This window comes from Pteropus medius, unplaced genomic scaffold, assembly GCF_902729225.1.
Source record: "Pteropus medius unplaced genomic scaffold, Ma_sr-lr_union100, whole genome shotgun sequence".
NCBI classification, from domain to species: Eukaryota; Metazoa; Chordata; class Mammalia; order Chiroptera; family Pteropodidae; genus Pteropus; species Pteropus medius.
In genome coordinates, this window is record NW_024344370.1 from 3826497 (window position 1) to 3850026 (window position 23530).

Genomic DNA, 23530 nt, shown 5'->3' on the forward strand with positions numbered 1-23530 from the left:
GTTTAGGAAATAGAGTTCATCAATATAGATATGTATCTATGGACTGGATTGAATGCTTTGCTGAAAGAAATTACGGCTGGTCTAGAATCTGTAGCTCTTTACTAGATTAAAAAAAGGCTATTTCACCCATCTTTCTCAAAGGACAGAAATAACACAAATCTATACACCATCCTGGGATATGGGATGTATATTAACACAACATACTTTTTAGTGTTAGCCTAAAATTAGAGAAATCTAACTTTTTCAGAACACTGAGGCTGTGTTATATGGAAGACATGGATTTTCACACTGGTTTAGCTTTTAGTTTGAATGAAAAAGAGGAGACTGTAAATTCCAATAATTCAGATTTCCTAATCCTTTTCTTAGATACAAGGAGTTTGGGGGACAGGGGTGCGAATTGAACCTCTATCCTGCCAGTTACAGAAGTGGGCGTGGGGGCGGGGTGGGAGGGTGGGAGAGGTGGGGGAGCTGATGTCCTTCTGGAGGTCATATCTCAGACAGAATTAATCCTTTTCTGTAGTGATAAAACCACTTTTACCCCTCACTCTTCCTGGCCCCTTCTCCACTTCCTTCTCCCCTGCCTCATGTATCCTTCTCTGCCATGCTTCCTACATTCTCCCCCACTGGTCCTGTCATGGCATCCTACGCAATGCTCAAGGATCCAGAAAGCAAAAGACTCCCCGCCTCCCTATGGCCCCGTATCCATCTATGGGGAAAATCATATCTGTACCTATGCAAAATCTGGCTGGGGGAACTAGAATTTTGACCTAAGTCACTGGTACTGGATTAGAAACAAAAGAGAAGTCAGACAGCAAGAAAACTCTTCTAGTTCATTTATTTTGCATAAATTTCATGACCTTGGGGCCTGTACTGACAAGGTTCCTTTCTCTTTTCCTCACTGGCCCCCCAACCCCTCTCTTTCTCTTTCTCTTTCGAATAGAGATTGAGGACATAGTTAAAAAATTAACTCTATTAACACTGATGTCATAGAGATTTCTTTTTAAAAATGAGGTATTTGGTTTACTGTCCCAAACAGTAAAGGTTTGGGCAAACTGCAAAAATGGTCTAGCAAGTAATAAAATGAAAGTGAATACAGTGACATAAAAAACAGAAATAGGATCTGGCAATACATTGCTGTGTGGCACCCTGAGAATCTATTGTAGCCAAAATAAACCCACCTATCTTATATATCTAAAACCAAAACACAGCATACATTTCTACTCAGAAAAGACAATGAAAATAAATAGGTGAGTAAATATGAAAAAGCTAGAGACCAAGATCATCCCCATGCTAATCAAAATTACTTATTTATAAATTGGATTACTATTTCCCTTGTTATCAAATTATCTTAGAAAAAAATTTAGAATTACAACATCAACAATATTTACAAGTGAATTTATGTGAAACTGTTGTCAAAGTTCAAAATACCATGAAAGATCTTGAGAAGATAGTTGAGTATTTCACATAAAAAACTGACTGATCAGGTTAGCCAGGCCCAAAATGATGATGAAAACGTGAAAGATTAATTTGGGCCATGTCAGACGCTCTTCTTGGTGGAGGTAAATTATATAGGTGAGAGATGGATATATGAATACAAAGGCCAGGCCACATGCTGCTCCTGAATATCTGCAAAAAAAAAAGTTTTAGGGATAATATTCATTATAATTTTAGGGATAAGTTTTAGGAATAATATTCATCAACAATATTATAATTGCATCTTGCTTTACAATTAAGGTAAATACAGTACAATTTAAATCTGCCTCAGTTTGATATAATGAAATTATTTTTGATTCATTTGTTATTGACTTAAAGCATTTGAATTTAAAATATTTTACTTGCTCATTTAATATAAAATATTATTTCCTGTTCATTTTTATGGCATCTGCTTGACAGAGAGATTTTTTTTTTAAATTTTTATAAGATTTTATTTAAGTCAAATTGATGACTTTGCCAGGAAGCAAGATCTCAAATGCTCTCAACAAAGGGATTTTTATTCATCTCTCAAATCTCCATAGTTCTTGAGTCTCCGTGATTGTGGCTACTTCCTCAGAAACATCTGGAGATAGGCTTTCTATCTTTGATCTCTTATAAACTAATTATGCATTCTGAGTTTCTGAAGGACTGTTAGCATCTGCTTAAGAATGAGAACAGATGAGCGCCTTTCTGGCATTGAGGACAGTTACAAAAGATAATAAGAAAAATACCTAAACTGAGACTCACAGAGGAACCTGCACTTTCTCTTCCTTTTCCCTATCCTCAGTTTTCTTGAGGAATGGTTTGATAGTGGACTTAACTTGTAAGTCCATCATATTCAACAAGCATCAGACTTAATCTCCCTTTTTGTTTCTTGCTTAGGTAAGGCTCTTCAAAAAAAGTGACTCGGCCCTGTTTTCTATAGGTTAAATATGAGAAATCAGATCATTCTGAACCCCAGTGTTCCATGAGAATCTGAAGTCACAACTTTATTTCCAATCTACTCAACCTATCCCAATGTTTTTGGAAAAAGGATATCAAAGAAAGAGCCATCTGGGCTATAAACTCTTAGCTAAACTTTTACTTTGTGACTACAATTGACACTGAAATATGTTCTTGAGTAGAAATGGATTAAGAAAGTTAGGACATAGCCTTGACATATAAGAGACTTCCCAGATATCCAAGAAGTTATATATTATAAATTAAAAATTACTTTTTATTTTGGATAAGGAGAAAGGAATACATTAGAAAATAATGAGAAAAAGAAAAAGACATAGGTGCCTAAAGCTAAGGGATAATAGAGTTTCTAGAGTTAGAAATAAGCAGAAATGAAAGATAATGAGCATCTTAACTGATACCAGGGAACTATATTTGAATGTTACTGGTTTTAAACACTGAAATTTCATACAATTAAATTAAAACAACAACAACAACAACAACAACAACAACAGAGAAGCAGCAGCAGCAGCAGGAAAAGCATGAAATGACTATATGAAGGAACACAGTTCCCTTATAGACAGTACCTTATGATTCCTCCTATGTTTGGGTAGAAACAGGCCATGATCACTCCAGCTCCCACAATAATTAGATTAAGAATCAACACATGGAAAATACTACAAGTTGAGGAGACAGATTGGAGGAAAGAAAAAAAAAACAGGCAAATTATAACCATTAACACGAGAATAAAATTCATTATTAACATCTTTAAAATGAGAATGTCTTAAACTTGAAAATAAAATCACAGCAAAAATAAAAGGTGACAATAGTAGTCAATGCTGGTGATGGGACACTTGCCATTTTGTGCATTTATATAAATAGGTTAAGTTTTATAGGAGCAAACTTGTAATGTGTATCAGAGTTCATACTTTTTGATCCATAGTTTCACATGGAACATCTTAAGAAAATAATCAAATAAAAAAAAAGCTATTACCATATAAATATTTACAGAACAGAAGTATTCCAGATATATAGCAAGGTAATAATTCATGGAATATATTAAAAATTATTAAAAATACTTATCATTATTACCTTGATGGTAAAAATCCACCAAGGCAAGTTGGAAAAAAGCTAGTTAGATTTTTACTATACTAAATCTGAAAACATTAAAAAATGTATCAGAAGGAAATACACAAAAAGGCAGTAGTGATTGTGTTAAGATTTGGGATTTGGGGTAATTTTTCTTCTTTTCTATATTTAACAAATTTTCTACATTATATAATATTTTTAGAAAGTGTTTATTTTGCCTTTATAATTAGAAAAATAAATTATATTAAGGAACAGGCAAAATGGGCAATTTTTTATTTTTCAGATTCAGCCACTTAAAGATATTCACTATTTACCATGAATAGAATATTTACTAAATACTTGAATGAAATGTTAACAATTCAAGGTCTGGGAATCAATCTGGACACACAAAAAATAATGTAGATGAACTCTGATGCTCAAGAAATAACTCCATTTCCCAAAAGCATGATTCTTAAATTGACACAGGAAAGCAACTCTTGAGTCTAAGTTATTAGAGGTTAATCAATCCCAGATAAAGATTACAAAGAGAATTAAAAATAAGAAAAATATTTTACACAAATAAGTGGTTAGTCATTCACATCTTGATGAATTACAAAGATATTCAGCTTCCAGATCTTACATTTATCCAGAAACTCCAACCTTAAAATTGCTTCAGAGCTTTGAAACATTAGTTGGGCTTTTGTTATTTTTGTATCGTAAAAGCAAACAACTTTGTGTATTTTCCAAAGTAGTGGTTCTTAAAGTGTAACCACAAACCCTAGAAAATACTCCAATACTCCTTCAGGAAGTTCCTGAGGTCGAAATTATTTTAATAATCATACAAGACATTACTTGCTTTGCAAATGCAATGGTGGGCAAAACTGCTGGCCCCTTAGCATGGACAGAGGTAGTAGCAGCACCTGTCTGTATTCTCTAGACTGTATTCTTTCATGCCAAACACTCTAAAAAAAGTTTTATTAAAAATCGTTCTTGATAAAGAAGTAAAAATTACTAGTTGTATTAAATCTCATGCCTGGAACACATTTCTTTTTAATGTTCTGTGTGATCAAATAGGACTACATAATAAAGTACATCTGCTGCATACCGAAGTATGATGGTTATCTTGAGGAAAAGCACTCGTAACTGAGTGAGAAAGCAACCTAGCCCTTCGCCCCAAAGAACACTGTTTTTACCTGAAGAGCAGACAAACTATATGGTCCTTCAGTCTTGGGTATTTGACATTTTCTTGAAAATGAATGGTTTGAACTTGTCATCTCAAGGAAAACAACTAGTAGTATGTGTTGTCAATGATAAAACTTGAGCTTTCAACTCAAAATTAGACTTTTGGAGAGCTTGTATTTGCCACTCTGAGTTTGAGAGTTTTCCAATATTTAAAGACTTTTATTAATAAAGTCGATGGTGATATTAACAATGCGTGTTCTGATACCATATAATGAAGTGTGTCAACATTTGGAAGATCTGCAGAACTCAGTGAACCAGTATATTACAAATGACTAAACATGATGTTACAAAAATCAAGCATGGTAAAAAATCCAAAGTGTAAGATAGAGCAATGGTTTTTTTTTTAATGTAACTGAGTTTCAGATTCAACTAACTTTTAAGAAACTACCACTTGTCAAGGTTGGGCATAGTATCAAAGAACATCTAAATTATCTGAAAAAGCTACTAAGAGTACTCCTTTTTCTAACTACCTGTCTATGTGAGGCTGTATTTTCTTCATATATTTAAATGAAAATAACATATTGCAACAGTTTGAATGCAGAAGAAGATAGGAGAATCCAGTTATCTACTAGGTAATCAGACATTGAAGAGTTTTGAAAATATAAAGCAAAAGTTATTTGGGAGAGAGTTATTCTTCGTAAACATGTTATTTATATTAAAGGCAATGGTTTTATTATTGCTTTTAAATAAATTAATATATAGTTTTTAAAGTCTGTTTAAATTTTTTATATGTTAAATATTGATAGATACAACGTATATAAACCAAAGTTCTTGGGGATCCTCAATATTAAAAAGTGTAAAGGGGTCCCGAGGCCAAAAAGTATGCTCCAAAGAACATAGTCTGTGGAATACTTGTAACTGTAGGATAAATGATAGAGTGTTCTTAGTGGTAGGGGAAGAAATGTAATGTGAACACAAGGGAAATTCCAGACTTTTTCCAAGTGGAAAAAACATTCTAACAGCCAACATTATGCAAAATAATGGCAGAAAACTGAAATAATGCATTTACCTAGAATATTTTTTCATCTATGACTTCACTGTATCCATTTTATTTTGGTGAACGTAACTACAGCACAGAATATAAACACGACAGGCATCTTATATTTACTGAAATCCAATCTTCCAGATGAGCAACGCCAACGCCGTAGCTCCTGCTATGGTCAGTGCTAAAAACCTGCTAAATATTGACTTATGTTTTTAAAAGTTTATGGCTTTTAAACCAACATATTGATAACTAATTATTTATTTAATGGGGGACAGACTGCATCTGTTCACTTCAAACCAGAGTGATTAAGACCACTTGTTTGTTGGTTACTGAAAATGTAAGTTTTTTCAAATTGTATCCAAAAGTTTTCTTCATTTAAGATCATTTACTCCCAATAAAATAGGTAAGGACTAGGTACTTTTTATTAGGATGAATCTAAAATAAAACTGAATGTAAGAGTAGGAGTTAATCAGGGGTCCACAAGGAAGTTTCAGGAAAATGCTAAAGCAGCTTATAGACATTTCTCTTGGATGAAGGTGACTAATTTTGAATAGATTTTCAAAAGGACTCACAGCTCCTCCATCATCAATCAGAGGTTAAAAATTACAGCAGTAGTTACAGAAATAAGTAAGAATTTAAACTTGTTATGTATCTTACCTTCAATTATAAACAACTATCATTTATGTAAAAGTACGTGAATATTAATATATAAGGAAATATCAATAACTAATAATTAAAATAGAAGAGTTTATTCTCATTAGCCATACACTGCTAACACAATATATTATTAACTTTTTGGCAATGTGTAGATTAATAGCAAATAAATCATAAGATAAATATAACTGGTATTAGACCTAATATAACTATACTGGAAGGAACTGACTTTAAATCATTCCGGACAAGGCAGTGTCTTCTATTTTTAAAGCTCTTCAGGGAAAAGGACACTAATGTTCTATCCTTAGCAACCATTACATTAGGCAAATTTTTATAGCAAAAGGATCAGTCACATTTTAAACTGACCTGTTTGCACAGTCATTTGTTGCTTGGCACATCTTGCTGGTCAAGAGAAGAGCCCTTACCTAGGATAAACGTCACCGAAGATGTGGCCCAATAGCTGGACACGAGCCAAATAGCCTAGGAGTGGGTAGACGGTCATCATCTGGAATAGCAGGAATATCCTTGCAATGAAGGACAGGATGTCACTGCTCGGAAAGTTGTCTAAAAAATTCTAATCCAAGAAAGAAAATGAAGTAATGTTAAAAATTGAATCTAATATATACAGATTTATAACATAAGTGCCACTCAAATTGTAGTTTGTGGCCTGCTGCCTGTCCAGGAACTGTTAACTATTATTGTTCAATGAGCCAAGTATAGAAATTGAAAGTAAGTGTTTAGAAACTTTTATAGAAATGTGACATTGCCATACTTTTATTCTATTTTACAGAAGTATCGGCCTATAATTGATTTGACTTTAAAACAATGACAAAGAACACTCTGCCCTTCACCATAGCTAGTTTAAGAAGCACCACTTTATAAGGTTCAAGCATAAATTTGTTTCAATATATTTAAATGGCTGATTTAGCTCAATGTTATTTCATCCTCACTAGCTCTCTTGCTTTCTCTCTACTGAAGCCCTGCAGCACTTTCAAAGTCAAAATTACAGAACGAAGTGAGAGTATATCTGTTACCTAGTATCAGTTTTATTTACATTATTTACAGTCTCTCACTAAATAGAAAAGGATTTATTTCTATTTCTTTTCATGATTCTTTTCTCCTTTTTAGTTTGGCATCTAAAACAATAATCACCCATTCCCCACTCCACCTCCCTTTCAAGTATGAATACCACAGATATTCCTATTCCCAAGGGAGTGGCTTTATATGGGATTGTTCACATCAGGGAAATTTTCAGCAAATGATTGGTTGCCAAAATAGTTCTGGAATCAAGGACATCAAGAGAAGAACATTTCAAGCTATCATAACAGCAGTAACCAAACCCACTTCTCTTACAAAGATGAGAACATTATTAAAGGTATTATGCTGAAATAATATTTATAATTCATCTGTAATAAATCATATTGTATATTCTACTCTAAGAGAAATTTCTTTCTGACCAGAAAGAAAGACACCTGTGAAATGCTATTTTTTGTGAAAAATTCTACAGTCACATTCAACTACAGACTGTACCATACCTAAGTTTATGATGGGTCAAATCAAAGAAAATATTACTTATAGCAACCTTTTAGTAAAAGAAAACAGTTTCTTTTATTCTGTCTCTCTCTTTGTCTTTTTTAACAGCTGAATAGACTATCTTTGTTTTGCTATCTGCCATGCAGTACCAAAGTGGATGTTAGACCTGTCATTAGAAACTGTTGAACTGAGATGCTAGTTTATACAGGACATTCATAGATCTGGGCTTTGAAAAATAAGGGAGTTGAACGTATTATCTGCAGAGGTTTTATAATTTCATGACTACTATTAGTGAAAATGAACACAAAGGAACACAAATCCACACAGAGAGATATACTATATATATAATAGGAATCATTCATTTGAGTATCCCAAGGTGACAGCATGAGGTAGGTTTTCTCAGAGAGTCCATCTAAAAATCTATTCTACTAAATGGAAGAGGAAACTGAAGTTCAGAAAGCATGGGGAAGGTGCCTAAATTCCCACATGTAGAATAAAAAGTAGAGAAGTTATTCAGATCTGGTCCTGTCTGCTATTATATCTTGCTACGGTATCTCCATGCCTGCTCTGCCAATATGAGGGTGGAGACAATGACACAGAGAGGATACATGTGCCTTACCTGTTCTATACAGTCCTTGGGTAATGGTGGTGAAGGAAATGAAGCAAAAACCAGGATTCCAATATAGAGATAAGTTAATGTCACCAACATGTAAGCAATGGACAAGTCCCTCACCTGTAAATAGGGAATAAAATTCTCACAATACTGAATAAATTTATAGTAAGTCTGCCTGAATAGGCTAAATAAGAAGACTGACAATACAAGATTTACCTATTTGCTCTGTGTGTGTGTATGTAGCTTCTAGGTATCCCATTTTTCACAGAAAAAAATTGAAACAAAATTTACACACTTTACAATTAGTCTTTTTTTTTTTTTTTTTAGAATATTCTGGAGTATGTAGACTAAGCTACCTATTGGTAGACTTAGGAAATTAACATAAATGGTGGTTTAACATGATTGAAACTCTAACTTAATTTCAAAAAGTAATTTATTTACCAAATTTATAAAATATTTAACTAAAACAATAAAGCTAAGGGACAACAAGAAAGAATAAGCCACCTTCTGTATGACCTACATAATTACAAAATTTTTTCTTGTAGTAAATTAACTTAAATCATCAAAGCATGCCTACATCCAAAGAGACTGGTACATAATAAAATATATTAAATAAAGAAGAAAAGCTAGTTAAAGAACAGACAGTAAGTTGGTATTAAAGACAAGCTTAATAAACCTAAACAGTAAACAAAAGGAAATTAAAAGGCAGCTGTTGAAACAGCTGCACAATGTTATTATGGAATCAGTAAACAAATGTAGAACATTAAATAGAGTGGATTGCTTTCTTCTACTGCTGTTCCCTCCCTCTGAACCTATCATTCCCATGCAAAGTAAAAAGCTCCAAGATATTTAATGCAGCCAGCTGTCAGATCCAAACAGAACAGATCCCACAGTTCGCAAATCTGGTCTCCATCACCATTAAAGTTACAGCCAAACAATTCAGCACAACTAAATTATGGCAATAAGCCAATTCATTTTTCATTTTAAACACAAATTATTTGAAAGCTAAGAAAACATATAAGAAGAAATTATATATAATTTTATTTTAGTTTAATAACACAATAAGAAAACTGGACATTTGGTATTAGGGGCTATTTCTGATTTTTTGGACAACTTCCCTCCTTAAATGGGCTAAAGCAATAGCAGAGAGTTATAAACTTGAGTGTTGATAAATTCATTTAAAAAGCAAGTAACAAGCTATGAGAAATCCTAAAATCAGGTCTAAGTTGACAATTAGCCTGAAAACAAACCGTAGAGTCCTTAATTAATGATGGGTAGACCTATGGAGCTATAGGAACCTGAATTATGCAAGAGCTTCTAATTATTTAGGGCTGAGGAAGAAGAGGCTGACCAACCTCCATGGGAGTTTCAAAGTTTTCCTCTTTAATTCATGAAGCTCTAGGGCCCATCTCAGACAAGACTTCAGTCACCCCTAAGGTTGCCCATTGTCTTGTGTAGGATGAACAGAAATGAACCAGGCAACTCTAATTTTCATATCAAAGGGTAGTAATCTCCAACTATGTTTCAAAGTCATTCTCCCCGCAACCTTCTCAATGCCACTCAAGAACAAGGTAATCTTGTAAAATATAAAATTTTGGAGGCTAAAACAGTTGTGTCAGAGACAGTTATATATAAAAAGGGAAAATTACCATTTTATGGACAGTCTTTAAATTGTATACTACCTGATCACCACGTTATTTTGGTCAGGCTTCCTGCAAAGATGTGTACCTTAACAAACTTTGGGGAAAACTCTGATGAAGATGAACGGTCTAAGATGTAAGGGTTTCACAATATAACAGGGTTTCCCTGTTCTTATAGCGCCGTATACATATCTCAAATACAGCATGACAATTATCATTAATTTTTATTATAAAGGTAATCCATATTCATGACACAAAGAATCTCAAGTGGAAAAAAAAGTCTCTTGACACCCATAAAGTAGCCATGGTTAATAGTTCTTTGTTATATTGGTATTTTAATTATTCTATGTTTAAATTGGTCTATACCACTAGACTATGCGATTTCTGAAGACCCTGGCTGTGTCTTTTTTTATCCTTATATCCCAATACTTAGGCAATGCCTGGCACACAGTAGGAACTCAGTAAATGTAGATAAAAAATAATAACTACATTGGCTACAATTAGTGGATGCTTCTAAGTGCTAGGCTCCTTGCTAAACACAGTACATGGATTATCTCATTTAATGTAGGTGCAAGTTTTTTCTCCATTTTATAGATGAGTGAACTAGTGCAACAAGTTACAAAACTTGTTCATGGTTACAAAGTGAGTAGCTGGTGAAGTCAATATTCAAACCAAAGTCTTTCTGGCTCCAAATTCAATGCCCTTAGCTACTATGATGGAGAACTGACTAGTCTCTAATTCATTTGTGTCTGTTAATAGACAACAATCAAGAAAACAATAAAAGAGAGGTAACAAGTTATAAATAACAAAGGATACAATCAAGTACACATATAGATGTAAGAGAAATACTAAAATAAGAAAAGTTCTACTTCACAGTAGTCCAAATGTACATTCAGTAGAAATAGGGCAAGAATTGCATATCTGTTTTTGTCTGAAAATACTCTAATGAATAGAAATGCTGTTTTAATACAAAAGCAGCTGAGGTTTAGCACGATCCTGGGAAATATGCCACCTATGAATAGCATGCACACATGTGGGTTTTGCTATTCTCTAGCTTGAACAGAAGCCATCACTGTACTAGGCCAGGGCACAGAGCCTCTTAAAAGCTCGTTTAATGGAAAAATGTTAGAAAAAGCTATCTTTTACAAAATGAGGCTCAATGTAAAAATATATATTTAAAAAGAGGCACAAGTGACAATATGAACTGGTAATGTGTCAAGAATCCTATACATTAACAAGGTAACCTACTCTGCCTCATGAATAAGCAATGGCTGGCAGGGCTGGTAGCGAACTAATGACAGGAACAACGCCAACAGAAAGAGGACTGGGTTTACAATGGGGCACAAGTGGGTCTGGGAGCACGTTCTATTTCTCAAATATGATTTATAATTTGTTCCACATACCATTCATAGTGAAAAAACTACCCAGTGGAGCATTAACTAACAAAAATGACAGAAACTGACCACACAGACCTACTCTGAACATTTACATAAAACTTCTGCTGATGTATAGCCAAGTAAACTACACAGATTCATATGAAGATGCAAAAAGTAAACAACAAATTAAGATATAAAGCATTTCAATGTGTGAATCAGATCAATTCTCTCTCCTGCCAGAAAAGCATTTCTATTTAAGAATTTTAGGGAGCAAAACTTAAACACAAACAGTCCTCTCTTTGCATGGGAGTATGAGACTAAAAATGCTTGGACATCTCTTTGAGGAAGATGTGGTTGCAGCTGCAGCTCTCCCGCCCCTGCTCCACTTCTGCCTCAGGGCTGTTTGCACCGCAGCCATGGCTTACGGATACTGGAAAGACACCCATAAAACCAGAGGTGGCCATTCACCAAATAAGATCATCCTAAACAGCCACAAGGTAAAATTCCCTGGAGAAGGGGTGTGCTGATTTGATCAGAGACACTAAGGAAATAAATCTCAACTTGCCACCCAAAGTGAAAGGACCAGTACGGATGCCTACCAAGACTTTGAGAGCCACTATGAGAAAAACTCCTTGTGGTGAAAGTTCTAAGACACTAAGATTTTCCAAAGTTGGTTCCAGATGAAGATCCACAAGCCACTCAATGACATGCACAGTTCTTCAGAGATTAAGCAGATCATTTCCATCACTATTAAGTGGTTGAAGTCACCATTGCAGATGCTTATATAAACTATTTTAATAAACTGATTACCAAGTGTTAAAAAAATGACTGCAACACAATCATAATAATCAATGGGAAAAATTATGATTGTTCTGTGATCTTTACCAATATTTGTCAAAACATTAAAAACTGTCAGTTACAAATGTGTAAGAAAATTAAAACAAACAGTAAACTTGATACTTATTTAGTATATTAATATAAAACACCAGAAACATTGAGCATTAAACTGTTTTATTTCTTTGTCAAAACTTACAGAGTAGTTTGGACTGTTTCCCCCGCCATGGCATAATTATAATTTAGAGCAAGCATCTTTTTCATGCCTTGGTAAACTGTCATATTCATTTCTTTTAAGTCTGCATCAGCTTCCAACATTTCATCCTTTGTGCTTTCAATGTGAAGTATCTCTGAGAATTCTTTCAATGGGAACTTTAGCGGGAAGTTTCAGTGTCACTTCCTCTGAAACATCTTCATTGTTTTCATCACAACCACCTTCCTTGTTCATGTTGATAACTTCACCTTCCCTAAGTTCTTCTGGATGTACATCTAGTCTCTCAAATGGCAGCAGTGTCAACATTTCCACAATCAGATATTTCTTTTATGATTCCATTTGTTTGATTAAAGTTTCATTTCCAGTGTTATCACTCTTTATTTTATTGTTGCACTTTCACCTTTGTCAATTCCCTCTTTCAATTCTCCATTTTTATACATATCACATGCGCTTACCACTGGGAGACAAGGAAGCAACTCAACCATCCACTTTTCAGTCTGAGTGTTAAGTAAATAACAGATGCATAGTGACCAATCACTGACAGACTTTGAAGGAAGTGACAGGATTACTAACTAATTGGGATGTGCATCTGTTATTTATGTAGTGATTTGTGAACTGAAGGGCTGGTAGCTACTACTTAATGCAAATACTCATAGTTCCAATCCTGTCGTGACTGAAATTTGAACCATGTTGTTAGGGGGAACTGATGTAATTTAACTAAACCATAGTCATTAAAATTCATGCATATAGGAACTGTTCAAAATGAGGACTGCCTGTAATTTAACTCATCATTTTAAGACTATTTCTAGTAAGACAAATCACGAGTACAATAAAAATATACATGAGTGTTTAAGATAAAATATGAGACTTCATTAAAATTGTGTTGTTCGCTCCCAGATTCCCAGGTATACAAGGGGTTCTCCTCTGTTGTTAAAGAGACTTTGGTGGTAAAGTTTGAGAAGCCCAGCCTCATGGATAGAATGATCCACTGCATGAGAATCCTTCTTCATAAAATGGGTTTCTAGGGTATTTGGTCTAAGTTGGCATATGAGAGCAGTTGATTAGGATAAACAGGTTACTTAGTTGGTACCAAAGTATACACTATTAATGACATATAACTATCCCTGTGAAGATGAAATAGATATTTTTCATATATCTCTCTAAACTTCCTAAAACTTGAAGTAGACAGCTTAGTTCAAGTGGCAATGAGTCAGAGAATTTGTGAAGGAGGAGAGAAGGATTTAAAAATAAAGGACAGTAAGCATATCCTCAGTTTCCCTTTATAGCCTAAAGTTCCAAATGTTTATCTAGGATAAGTGACATTTTCTTCCTATTTTCTCAAAAGATTTAAAACTGTTGATGGCAAAAATATAAGTACAATAAGACTAAACATTTCTTATAGTAGACAATTTGGTGACAGAAAAAGGGGAGGGAAGTTTGGGGGATGGGAGAATGGAGCGAAGGGTTAAAGAAGTACAAATTAGTAGTTGATAGTTGGGCACGGGAATGGGGAGCATGGCAGAGGGAATGCAGTTAGCATTAATATGATGCTAGGAGCAATTGGGCGGATTGTTTTATGAACTATGTAGATTTCTAACTATTGTACTGTATACTGGAAACTAATTTAAATAAATAAATTTAAAAAAAATAAAAAGACTAAACATTTCTAAGATAAAAACCAAATCTAAAGTGGGAGGGAAGATACAAACTCTAAAAACACATTTTTGCCTTAGAAAAAGTGTTGCAAATGATAAGAGAACTCAATCCTTAAGTTTTCCAAATGTCATGGCAGAAAGAAACAAAAAGAGTTATATAACCCTTATTATCAAATAATAAGAATAAATTCATTGAGAAACTTTTCCCTAGACTTGAACACAGAGAAAATATCTCTCTATAGCCTTTCTATAAAGTATGGTGAGCACTTTAAAGAAGAATATCCAAATTATAGACCTTATAAAACAATGAAACAAAATTCTACACATGGCTTTCTTATATTACCATGAGAAGCTAGTTTTAACATGAAAACCTAGTGTGGTGATGAGAGAAGAGAGAGGAAGAATTGAGGTGGTTCAATTATGGATTTTCCTGGGAATCTAACTAACTTATTAACATCATAGGAAGAAATGTTGGAGAAGAGTTAATATGTTCTCATTGTGATAAGTTTAAAGGCACTAGAAAGAATCTGAAGGGGAAGACAGTCTCTCCTGTTAACAGAAAGATCCACAGTCTAAGTGTCAGGAGAGAAAGGGTAATAGATAAAACTAAGAAAGTCCAGCCTCTACTATACGTGAGATCATGTTAAACACTTTTCCTACTTTGTAATATTTAATTATGATTAAAACCCTGAGAGGCCTGTGTCAAATAATACTACTATTTCATAGGAAGAAAATAAAATTTGAAGGTCACCAAGTTAGGAAATTTGGTAAATGCAGATTTACTCGATTCCAACTTCATTCACAGGTAATATGTCACATGAATGTTACCAGGTAACAGAAAAAATGAAAATAAAAGAGCCTGACCTATATTCTTGCCCTAATTTGAGAGCTAACTTCCTTCCACTTAGAAAGATTTTTGCCTTCTTAATGACTCTGCCAAACATTACTTGAAATCTTCTCAGAATCCCCAGGCACAGCAAACTCTTTCTTTTTTGGTATTTCAGTAACAATTGTATAGACCTCTATTAGAACTTCATCATAATTTTTGGTTACATGGTTAGATGCTATCAAATTGAGTTCAAAATCTGCAGACAAGGTCACAAGTAACTGGTTAACTTCTGCTTGCTTTGGGTTTAGTTTGCTCTTCTTTTTCCAGTATGTTAAGGTAGAAGATTAGATTATTGATTTAAGACCTTTCTTCTTGTTTAATGTAGCTATAAATTTCCCCCCAAGCACTGCTTTAGCTGCATCCTATTAGTTTTGTTATGTTGTCTTCATTTTCAGCAATCTCACAGTATTTTCTATTTTTTCTTGTAATTTCTTCTTTGGTCCATTGGTTATTTAGGAATAAGTTGTTTAATTTCCACATGTTTGTCAATTTTCCAAATTTCTTTCATTATTGATTTCTAACTTCACTGTGGCCAAAGAAACATTTGGTATGATTTCAATCCTCTTATATTTATTGAGACTTGTTCAATGACTCTGCAAATGGTCTATCTTGGTAAATGTTCCATGTGCATTTGAAAAGAATATGCATTCTGCTGTTTGAGAGAAGACTTTTATTAATGCCAATTAGATCAAGTAGGTTATAGTTTTTCATGTTTTCTATATTCTTACTTATTTTCTATTTGTTCTATCATTATTAAGGGAGAGGTCATGAAATCTTCGATTATAATTGTGAATTTATTTACTTCTCTTTTCAGTTTTGACAGCTGCTGCTTCATTTATTTAGAACCTCTGTCATTTGGGTGCACATATTTAGAATTATTATGTCTTCTTGATGAATTGATCCCTAAAAGTCATTATGTAATAATGTTCCCCTTTATCTTGGCGATACTCCTCATTTTGAAGTTTAGTATGACATTAAAACAGCCACTCTACCTTTCTTATATTTAGTGCCTTTATGGTATTATCTTTATATTGAAAGTAAGTTTCCTGTAGATAGTATATGGTTAGGTTTTTTTTTTTTTATTAATCAGTCTGACAATCCCTATCTTTTAATTGCATTATTTAGATCATTTTGAAATTAAGTAGTTGTCAATATTACTGGGTTTAAATCTATTATCTTGCTATTTGTTTTCTATTTGTCCCATCTATTCTTTTTCTTTTTCCTGTCTTTTTAGCTCACTTAGATATTTTTAAAGATTTTATCACCACTATTGGCTATTCACACGCCTCTTTATTTTTTTAGTGATTGCTCTACAGCAGGGATTGGCAAACTATGGCCTATAGGTGAAATCTGACCAACTGTTTGTTTTGGTAAAGTTTTCTTGAAAAATAGCCACAACCATTTGTTTACACATCGTCTATGGCTACCTTATGCCATAACAGCAGAGTTGGGTAGTTGTAACAAAGACCATGTAGCCTGCAAGGCCTAAAATACTTATCATCAGAACCTTTACAGAAAAAGTTTGATGACCACTGCTCTATGGTTTAAATTTAAAAATTACGGTCCAGTAAGGAAAATCATTTCCTCAAGGTAATTACTCACATTGTTTTCTTGGTTCTTGTTGTTCTTTAAGAGTGTGATAATACAATTATGAATAAAGAAAGCAAGGGTAAGCACTCCAGTCAGCTGTGGAAACTGAAATCTTATTTCTAGGAGAAAAAGAGAAGGGAAAAAAAAACCCATTAAAATTGACAATGAATATTAGTAGCCAAAAGCTGATGACTAAAAACCTGTTGCCTCTGTTTGGTCCAGGGAAAAATATTAAAATGTCTTTACAAAGTTCTTCAAGGCTAGCATTATACTTGAGCACAGTACTTGAAAAGAGAAAGAAAAGGAATCAAGAAATGACTATTCTGTGAGGGTACTTTACATTAGTTATTCCTGTTTGAGGCCACTTTACTAGTATGTGGCAGAGCAGGATTCAAATTCAGGGTCTGTCTGACTCTAAAATTTCTTGTCTTCTAATACTAGAATTTGCCAGAAAAATACCTTTAAAAAAAGAATTAGGGAAAGGAGAATTAGCAATTTAACATTTTTTAATGGCAATGTTAAAAAGCATTGCTTAAAAATACTGTACATAACTTAAATGTCTATATTGAGGGGAATGGATAAACTATGATACAGTTGCTCAGTGGTATACAGTAAGTTATGTAAGAATTATGCTCCAGAGAAAGATTTTATGCTCTTGCAAATGTTCATGATTCATATATTATGTATAGTATGGTTTTATTTTTATTTTTTAAAGTATGTATGTGTATGAAAAGAAAAAACTGAAGGAATATCCAAAAGTGTAAATTGGTTATCTCTGGCTAACCACTGGAATTTATTTTAAATCAACCAGTTACCTATATTCTCTAAATTTTTTGCAAAAAACATAAAATTACTTTGAAATAAGAATAATAAAGTAATATATACTTATAAGCACTGCCAAATTATGTCTTGAGGTCTGCTAATATAAAAATTTTAAAAATTGCTTTTATGTAGACTAAAACCATGATTTACTTGGAAACGATGATGGATCTAGATGAAATAGGTGATAAAGTAGAGAACAACCCATCCCAGAGGATTCCTTAGTATAAAAAGCAGAAATGAGAAAATGAAGCCCACTGCCTTTTTGCCATAATATTTTAGGAAAAGAAGTGAGAACAACTAAGAATCAAGCACTAGCTCTAAAAGAAATCAGAAGATCAAAAAAATTATATACTTTTGTTTTCCATCAAGTTTTTTGTTTGTCTATTAGCTTTTATCTGAATTTTTATCTGTGAAGCAATTCAAAGTGTTATCTTTCTTAGGAAAAGTCTCCCCTTTTCTGTCTATAATATTTTACATTTATACATCTCAGCAACAAAATAAAATGTGGAGGCAAGTCCCACTTCTGTTTTTACTTTTATAAAAACCTCTTAATAAATTGAGACTAGAAGGATATTTTCTTAACAAGAAAAAGACGGATTACTTTAGATCCACAGTCAGCATTATAATTACATAATTATAATAGAGGCACCAATTTTGGAAAGATGATAACATTATTATTTACATATGACATTATTTGCAGATAGTCTTTGCAAAAAAAAACAACTGGAACACTCTTTAGTAAGAATTAGAAGTCATCAAATCACAAAGGGAGAACACAAGAAAGGAATTACAAAACAACCAGGAATCAATTAACGAAATGGCAATGGTAAATCCATACCTATCAATAATTACTTCAACTGTAAATGGACTAAATTCTCCAATCAAAAGACACAGAGTGGCTGAATGGAAAAAATTACAAGACCCAACTAGATGCTGCCTACAAGAAACTTAATTCAGCTTTAAGAATACACATAGACTGATAGTGAAGAGATGGAAAAGATATTCCATGCAAATGGAAGGCAAAAAAAAAAAAAAATGCAGGGCTCTACTTATATCAGACAAAATAGACTTTAAGCCCAAGATTGTAACAAGAGACAAAGAAAGTCATTATATAATGATAAAGGGATCAATTCATCAAGAGGATATAACATTTGTAAAAACTTATGCTTTCAACATGGGAACACTTAAATATATAAAGCAAATATTAACAGATCTAAAGGAAGAAATAGATATCAACACAATAATAGTAGGGGACTTCAACACCACATTTGTAAGAGTGGATAAATTATCCAGACAGAAAATCAGTAAGGAAACATTGGACATTGTCAGAATAGTGCATCCAACAGCACCAGAATGCACATTTTTCTAAAGTATACATGAAACATTCTCTAGGATAGATCATATGTTAGGTCACAAGACAAGTCTTAATAATTTAAGATCGAAATCATATACAACATCTTTTCCAGCCACAATGGTACAAAACTAGAAATCAATTACAAGAAAACTGGAAAATTCACAAATATATAGAAATTAAACAACATGCTACTAACCAAGTCAAAGGGGAAATCAATAAATATCTTGAGACAAATGAAAATGGAAACACAACATAGCAAAACTTAAGTTCTATGAAGGAAGTTTATAGCAATAAATGCCTACGTTAAGAAAAAAGAACAACCTCAAATGAACAACAAAGAAACTAGAAAAAAAAAGCAAACCAAGCCCAAAGTAGTAAAAGGAAGGAAATAACAAAGATCAGAGTAAAACTAAATGAAATCGAGACAAAAAAGACAATAAAAAAAGATCAATGAAACTAAGAGCTGGTTCTTTGAAAAGATAAAATTGACAAACCTTTAGCTCAATTAACCAAGAAAAAAAGAGAGAGGACTCAAATAAGTAAAATTATAAGTAAGAAACAACACAGCTAATACCACAGAAATACAAAGGATCATAAAAGACTATTGTGAACAATTATATATCAACAAACTGGACAACCTGGAAGAAATGGATAAATAACTAGAAACATATAACCTACCAAGACTGAATCATGAAGAAATAGTAAATCTGGACAGACCAGTTACTAGATCAATTACTAAGGAGACTGAATCAGTAATAAAAATCTCCCAATAAAGAAAAGTCCAGGCAGGACCAGAGAGCTCCACTGGTGAATTCTACCAAACATTTAAAGAAGGATTAATACTAATTCTGCTCAAACTCTCTGAAAAATAGAAGAGGAGGAAACAATTCCAATATTATTTTATGAGGCCAGTATTACTGTGATACCAAATTCAGTCAAGGACATTGCAAGAAAAGAAAATTATAGGCCAATATCCCTGATGAACATAGATGCAAAAAAACCTCAACAAAATATTAGCAAACAGAATTCAACAATATACTAAAAGGATCATATATCATGATCAAGTGGGATTTATTCCAGGGATGCAAAGATGGTTCAACATGTGCAAATCAATCAACGTGATATACCACATTAACAAAATGAAGGATAAAAATCATATGATCATCTAAATAGATGCAGAAAAAAGAATTTTATGAATTTCAACATCTACTTATGATAAAAGCTCTCAACAAACTGGGTATTTAGGGAACATACATTAACATAATAAAGGCCATATACGACAAACCCACGGCAAACAATATAAGCAACAGTGAAAAGCTGAAAGCTTTTTCTCTAAGATCAGGAACAAGACAAGGATATCCATTCTCACCAGTTTTATTCAACAGTCCTATCCAAAGCAATTTGGCAAGCCAGAGAAATAAAAGACATCCAAATAGGAAAAAAAGAAGTAAAACTGCCTCTCTTTGCAGATGACATGATATTATATATAAGAAAGACAAAAGACTCCACCAAAAAATTGTTAGAACTAGTAAATAAATTCAGTGATGTTGCAGGATGCAAAATCAATATACAAGAAATCTGTCCCATTTCCATACAGCAACAATGAACTGCTCAGAAAGAGAAATTAAGAAAATTTCATTTATGATAGCATCAAAAAGAATACTTAGGAACAGATTTAACCAAGGAGGTTAAAGATCTGTACACTGAAAACTATAAGACAATGATCAAAGAAATTAAAGAAGACACAAATACATGCAAAGATATTCCATGATGATGGATTAAAAGAATTAATCCATAATTAATTGATAAAATGTCCATATTACCCAAAGCAATCTAAAGATTCAATGAAATCTCTATCAAAATTCCAATGGTATTTTTCACAGAAATAGAACAATCCTAAAATGTGTATGAAATCACAAAAGAACATAATAGTCAAAGCAATGTTGAGAAAGATGAACAAAGCTGGAGATCTGGAGATCTAGCATTTTCTGATTTCAAACTATATTATAAAGCTATGGTAATCAAAACAGGTACCCGGCAACACACACACACACACACACACACACACACACACACACACACACACCCATAGATCAATGGAACGCAACAGAGTGCCCAGATATAAACTCATATATGGCACATATGGTCAATTAATTTATGACAAAGGAGCCAAGAATATATATGGGGAAATGACAGTGTCTTCAATAAATGGCGTTGGGAAAACTGGATAGTGACATGCAAAAAAATAAAACTGGACCCCTAACTTACACCATATATAAAAATCTACTCAAAGTAAATTAAGAATTGGCTCTGAGACCTAAAAGCATAAGAGTCCTAGAAGCAAGTATAAAAGGTAAGCTCCTTGGTATCAGTCTAGGCAGTGATTTTTTTTTTTTTTAAATTGGCACCAAAAGCAAAGGTAACAAAAGCAAAAATAAATAAATCAAACTAAAAGCCTTCTTCATAGCAAAGGAAACCATTAATGAAACAAAAAGGCAACCTATAGAAGGGGAGAAAATGTTCACAAATCATATATCTGATAAGGGGTTAATATCCAAAATATATAAATAATTCATACAACTCAACAGCAAAACAATAAACAATTCGATTAAAAACTGGACAGAGGAACTAAATAGATAATTTTCTGAAGACATACAAATGGCCAACAGGCACATACAAATGGTCAACATCACTAACCATCAGAGAAATGCAAATCTACTGACCTTTTGGAGGCATAGACGCCTATCTCCTAGATCAGCCAACCCCAAATAAGGGGGAAGGAGAGTCTCATAGCCAGTCAGTTATTTTTAGCTTAAAATAGAAAGGTCTTCATGATATGGCCTTTGCCTCTATCCCTATCTCCTATCACTTCCCTAGCAAGTATTCTTTCACTCTAGCTATTTAATTCTTGTAATTTCCTAACTGGGTCATGTTATCTCAGGCCTTCACTGTTGCTCGAACATGTTATTCCCTTGACCTGGCATACACCCCTTCCTCCAATTCTTCATTTAAAGAATTGCTTTTGACCCTTAAAACATTTTCTATTGAGAACCTCTCTCTGACTCCAAATTCTTACATGCAACTCCTCTATAGTACTATGGCTCTTGTGTACCTTTGTATTATGATCATTAACTCATGAATTGGTCTTACTGTTCAGCTGTAGGGCAGTGAGCCATGTCTTTTTTCACAATGTATGGCCCATAATCTGAGGCATTCATTTATTTTCAGAATAAAGGACTCTCAACCATGGAAGTGGTCAAATTCTACTTTAAAATGTTCTTCAGAACAATTATGCTTTTTGCCAAGATCTATTAGTTTTCTATAAGCGCTCGTCAATTTAGCTGACCTTTCCTGTCTCTCAGAGATCAGCCTCTATTATTATAAATGCCTAATAAAGCAACTTGTTAATGGATCATTTTCTAACTAAGGCAGGTGATACTACTCTTGTTTTTTAACTTATCAAATTAGAGTGAGTAAATATCCAACTTTTTCACAATTAACAAAAACTATCCTTTTGAGTAAATTTCTTGAAAACATGAGATTCTTTTTTTATAGCTTTTTTGAAATATAATTCACTTACATCTCACCCATTTAAAGTATACAAATAATTTTTAGTATATTCAGAGTTGTGCAACCATCACCGCAGTACTTTATTCCTTTCTATTGCCAAATAATATTCTTTTTTTATAGATATACCATATTTATTCATGCATTCATCAGTGATGGACATTGGGCTGTTTCCACTTTTTGGCTATTATAAACAAATAATGCTGCTGTGAACATACATGTAAATTTTTTTTATGGAAAATATGCCTTTATAAAGAACCCAGACATTTACACAATGATCACTGCATAGTAAATTAAAGAAGACAGATTCTTTGACAAAGTGGTTTTAAAGAAGCACCAAATTTCTGATAATTTTCAAGCTGCCTACTTTATTCCTTTGAGAAGGCATATTAAGAAAGGAAGTAAACAGAGGGGGAGGAGATAATTGTAATACATTAATCTGACTAAGGATGTGTATCTAGAATGAATAAGGAATGCTTATAAATCAATAAAAAATAGAAAAATAGACAAAAGACTTAAAGAGGCACTTGACAAAGGAGGTAATCCAAATAGCCAATGAACACATATAAAGGTGCTAACTTTATTAGCCATCAGAGAAATGTGAATTAACCATGATACTACTACATACCCACCAGAAAGGCTAGATTAAAAAGATAGAAAATACAAATGTTGGTGAAGATGTGGGCAACTAGTAAACTCAACTGCAAGTAGAAATGTAAATTGGTACAACCATTTTGGAAAGCTGTTTGGCAATATCTACTAAAGTAGAATACATTCATATCCTTTGACCTAGCAATTCCACGCCTAGATTTATACATATGAGAAAGCTCACTAAAAGATATGTATGAGAATAAAGAGTGCTGTGATAAACATAATAATAAAAACGGGAGACTATTCAAATGTACCTTAACAGTAAAAGGTAAACAAATTGTGGTATAGTTACACAATGAAATACCAATGAAAATGAATGAAGTACAAGTACAAACAATGATATGGATCATTATTACAACACAATGCTGATAAAAAGAAGCTAGACAGAAAATAATGTGTACGATTTATTCCATTCATATTAAGTTAAAAAAAAA

General features: G+C 33.2%; 1 protein-coding gene and 1 pseudogene across 2 annotated transcripts in view; one reads left to right on the forward strand and one right to left on the reverse strand.

The window, feature by feature from the left end:
• Positions 1-804: 804 nt before the first annotated feature.
• The window catches only part of SLC38A9 (solute carrier family 38 member 9), a 54105-nt gene continuing 31379 nt past the window's right edge, over positions 805-23530 (reverse strand). Inside the window, exons 10-14 of one of the 2 annotated variants that reach the window (XM_039869953.1) lie at positions 16715-16821; positions 8511-8624; positions 6784-6932; positions 2997-3086; positions 805-1626 (exon numbers count right to left, since the gene is read on the reverse strand). In XM_039869953.1, coding sequence (XP_039725887.1) covers positions 1461-1626; positions 2997-3086; positions 6784-6932; positions 8511-8624; positions 16715-16821 — 626 coding nt within the window. In that variant the 3' untranslated portion in view covers positions 805-1460. The remainder of the gene's footprint in view (positions 1627-2996; positions 3087-6783; positions 6933-8510; positions 8625-16714; positions 16822-23530) is intronic. The other variant, XM_039869954.1, reaches the window with a different exon arrangement.
• Positions 11807-12340, forward strand: LOC120608288 (40S ribosomal protein S20-like; annotated as a pseudogene).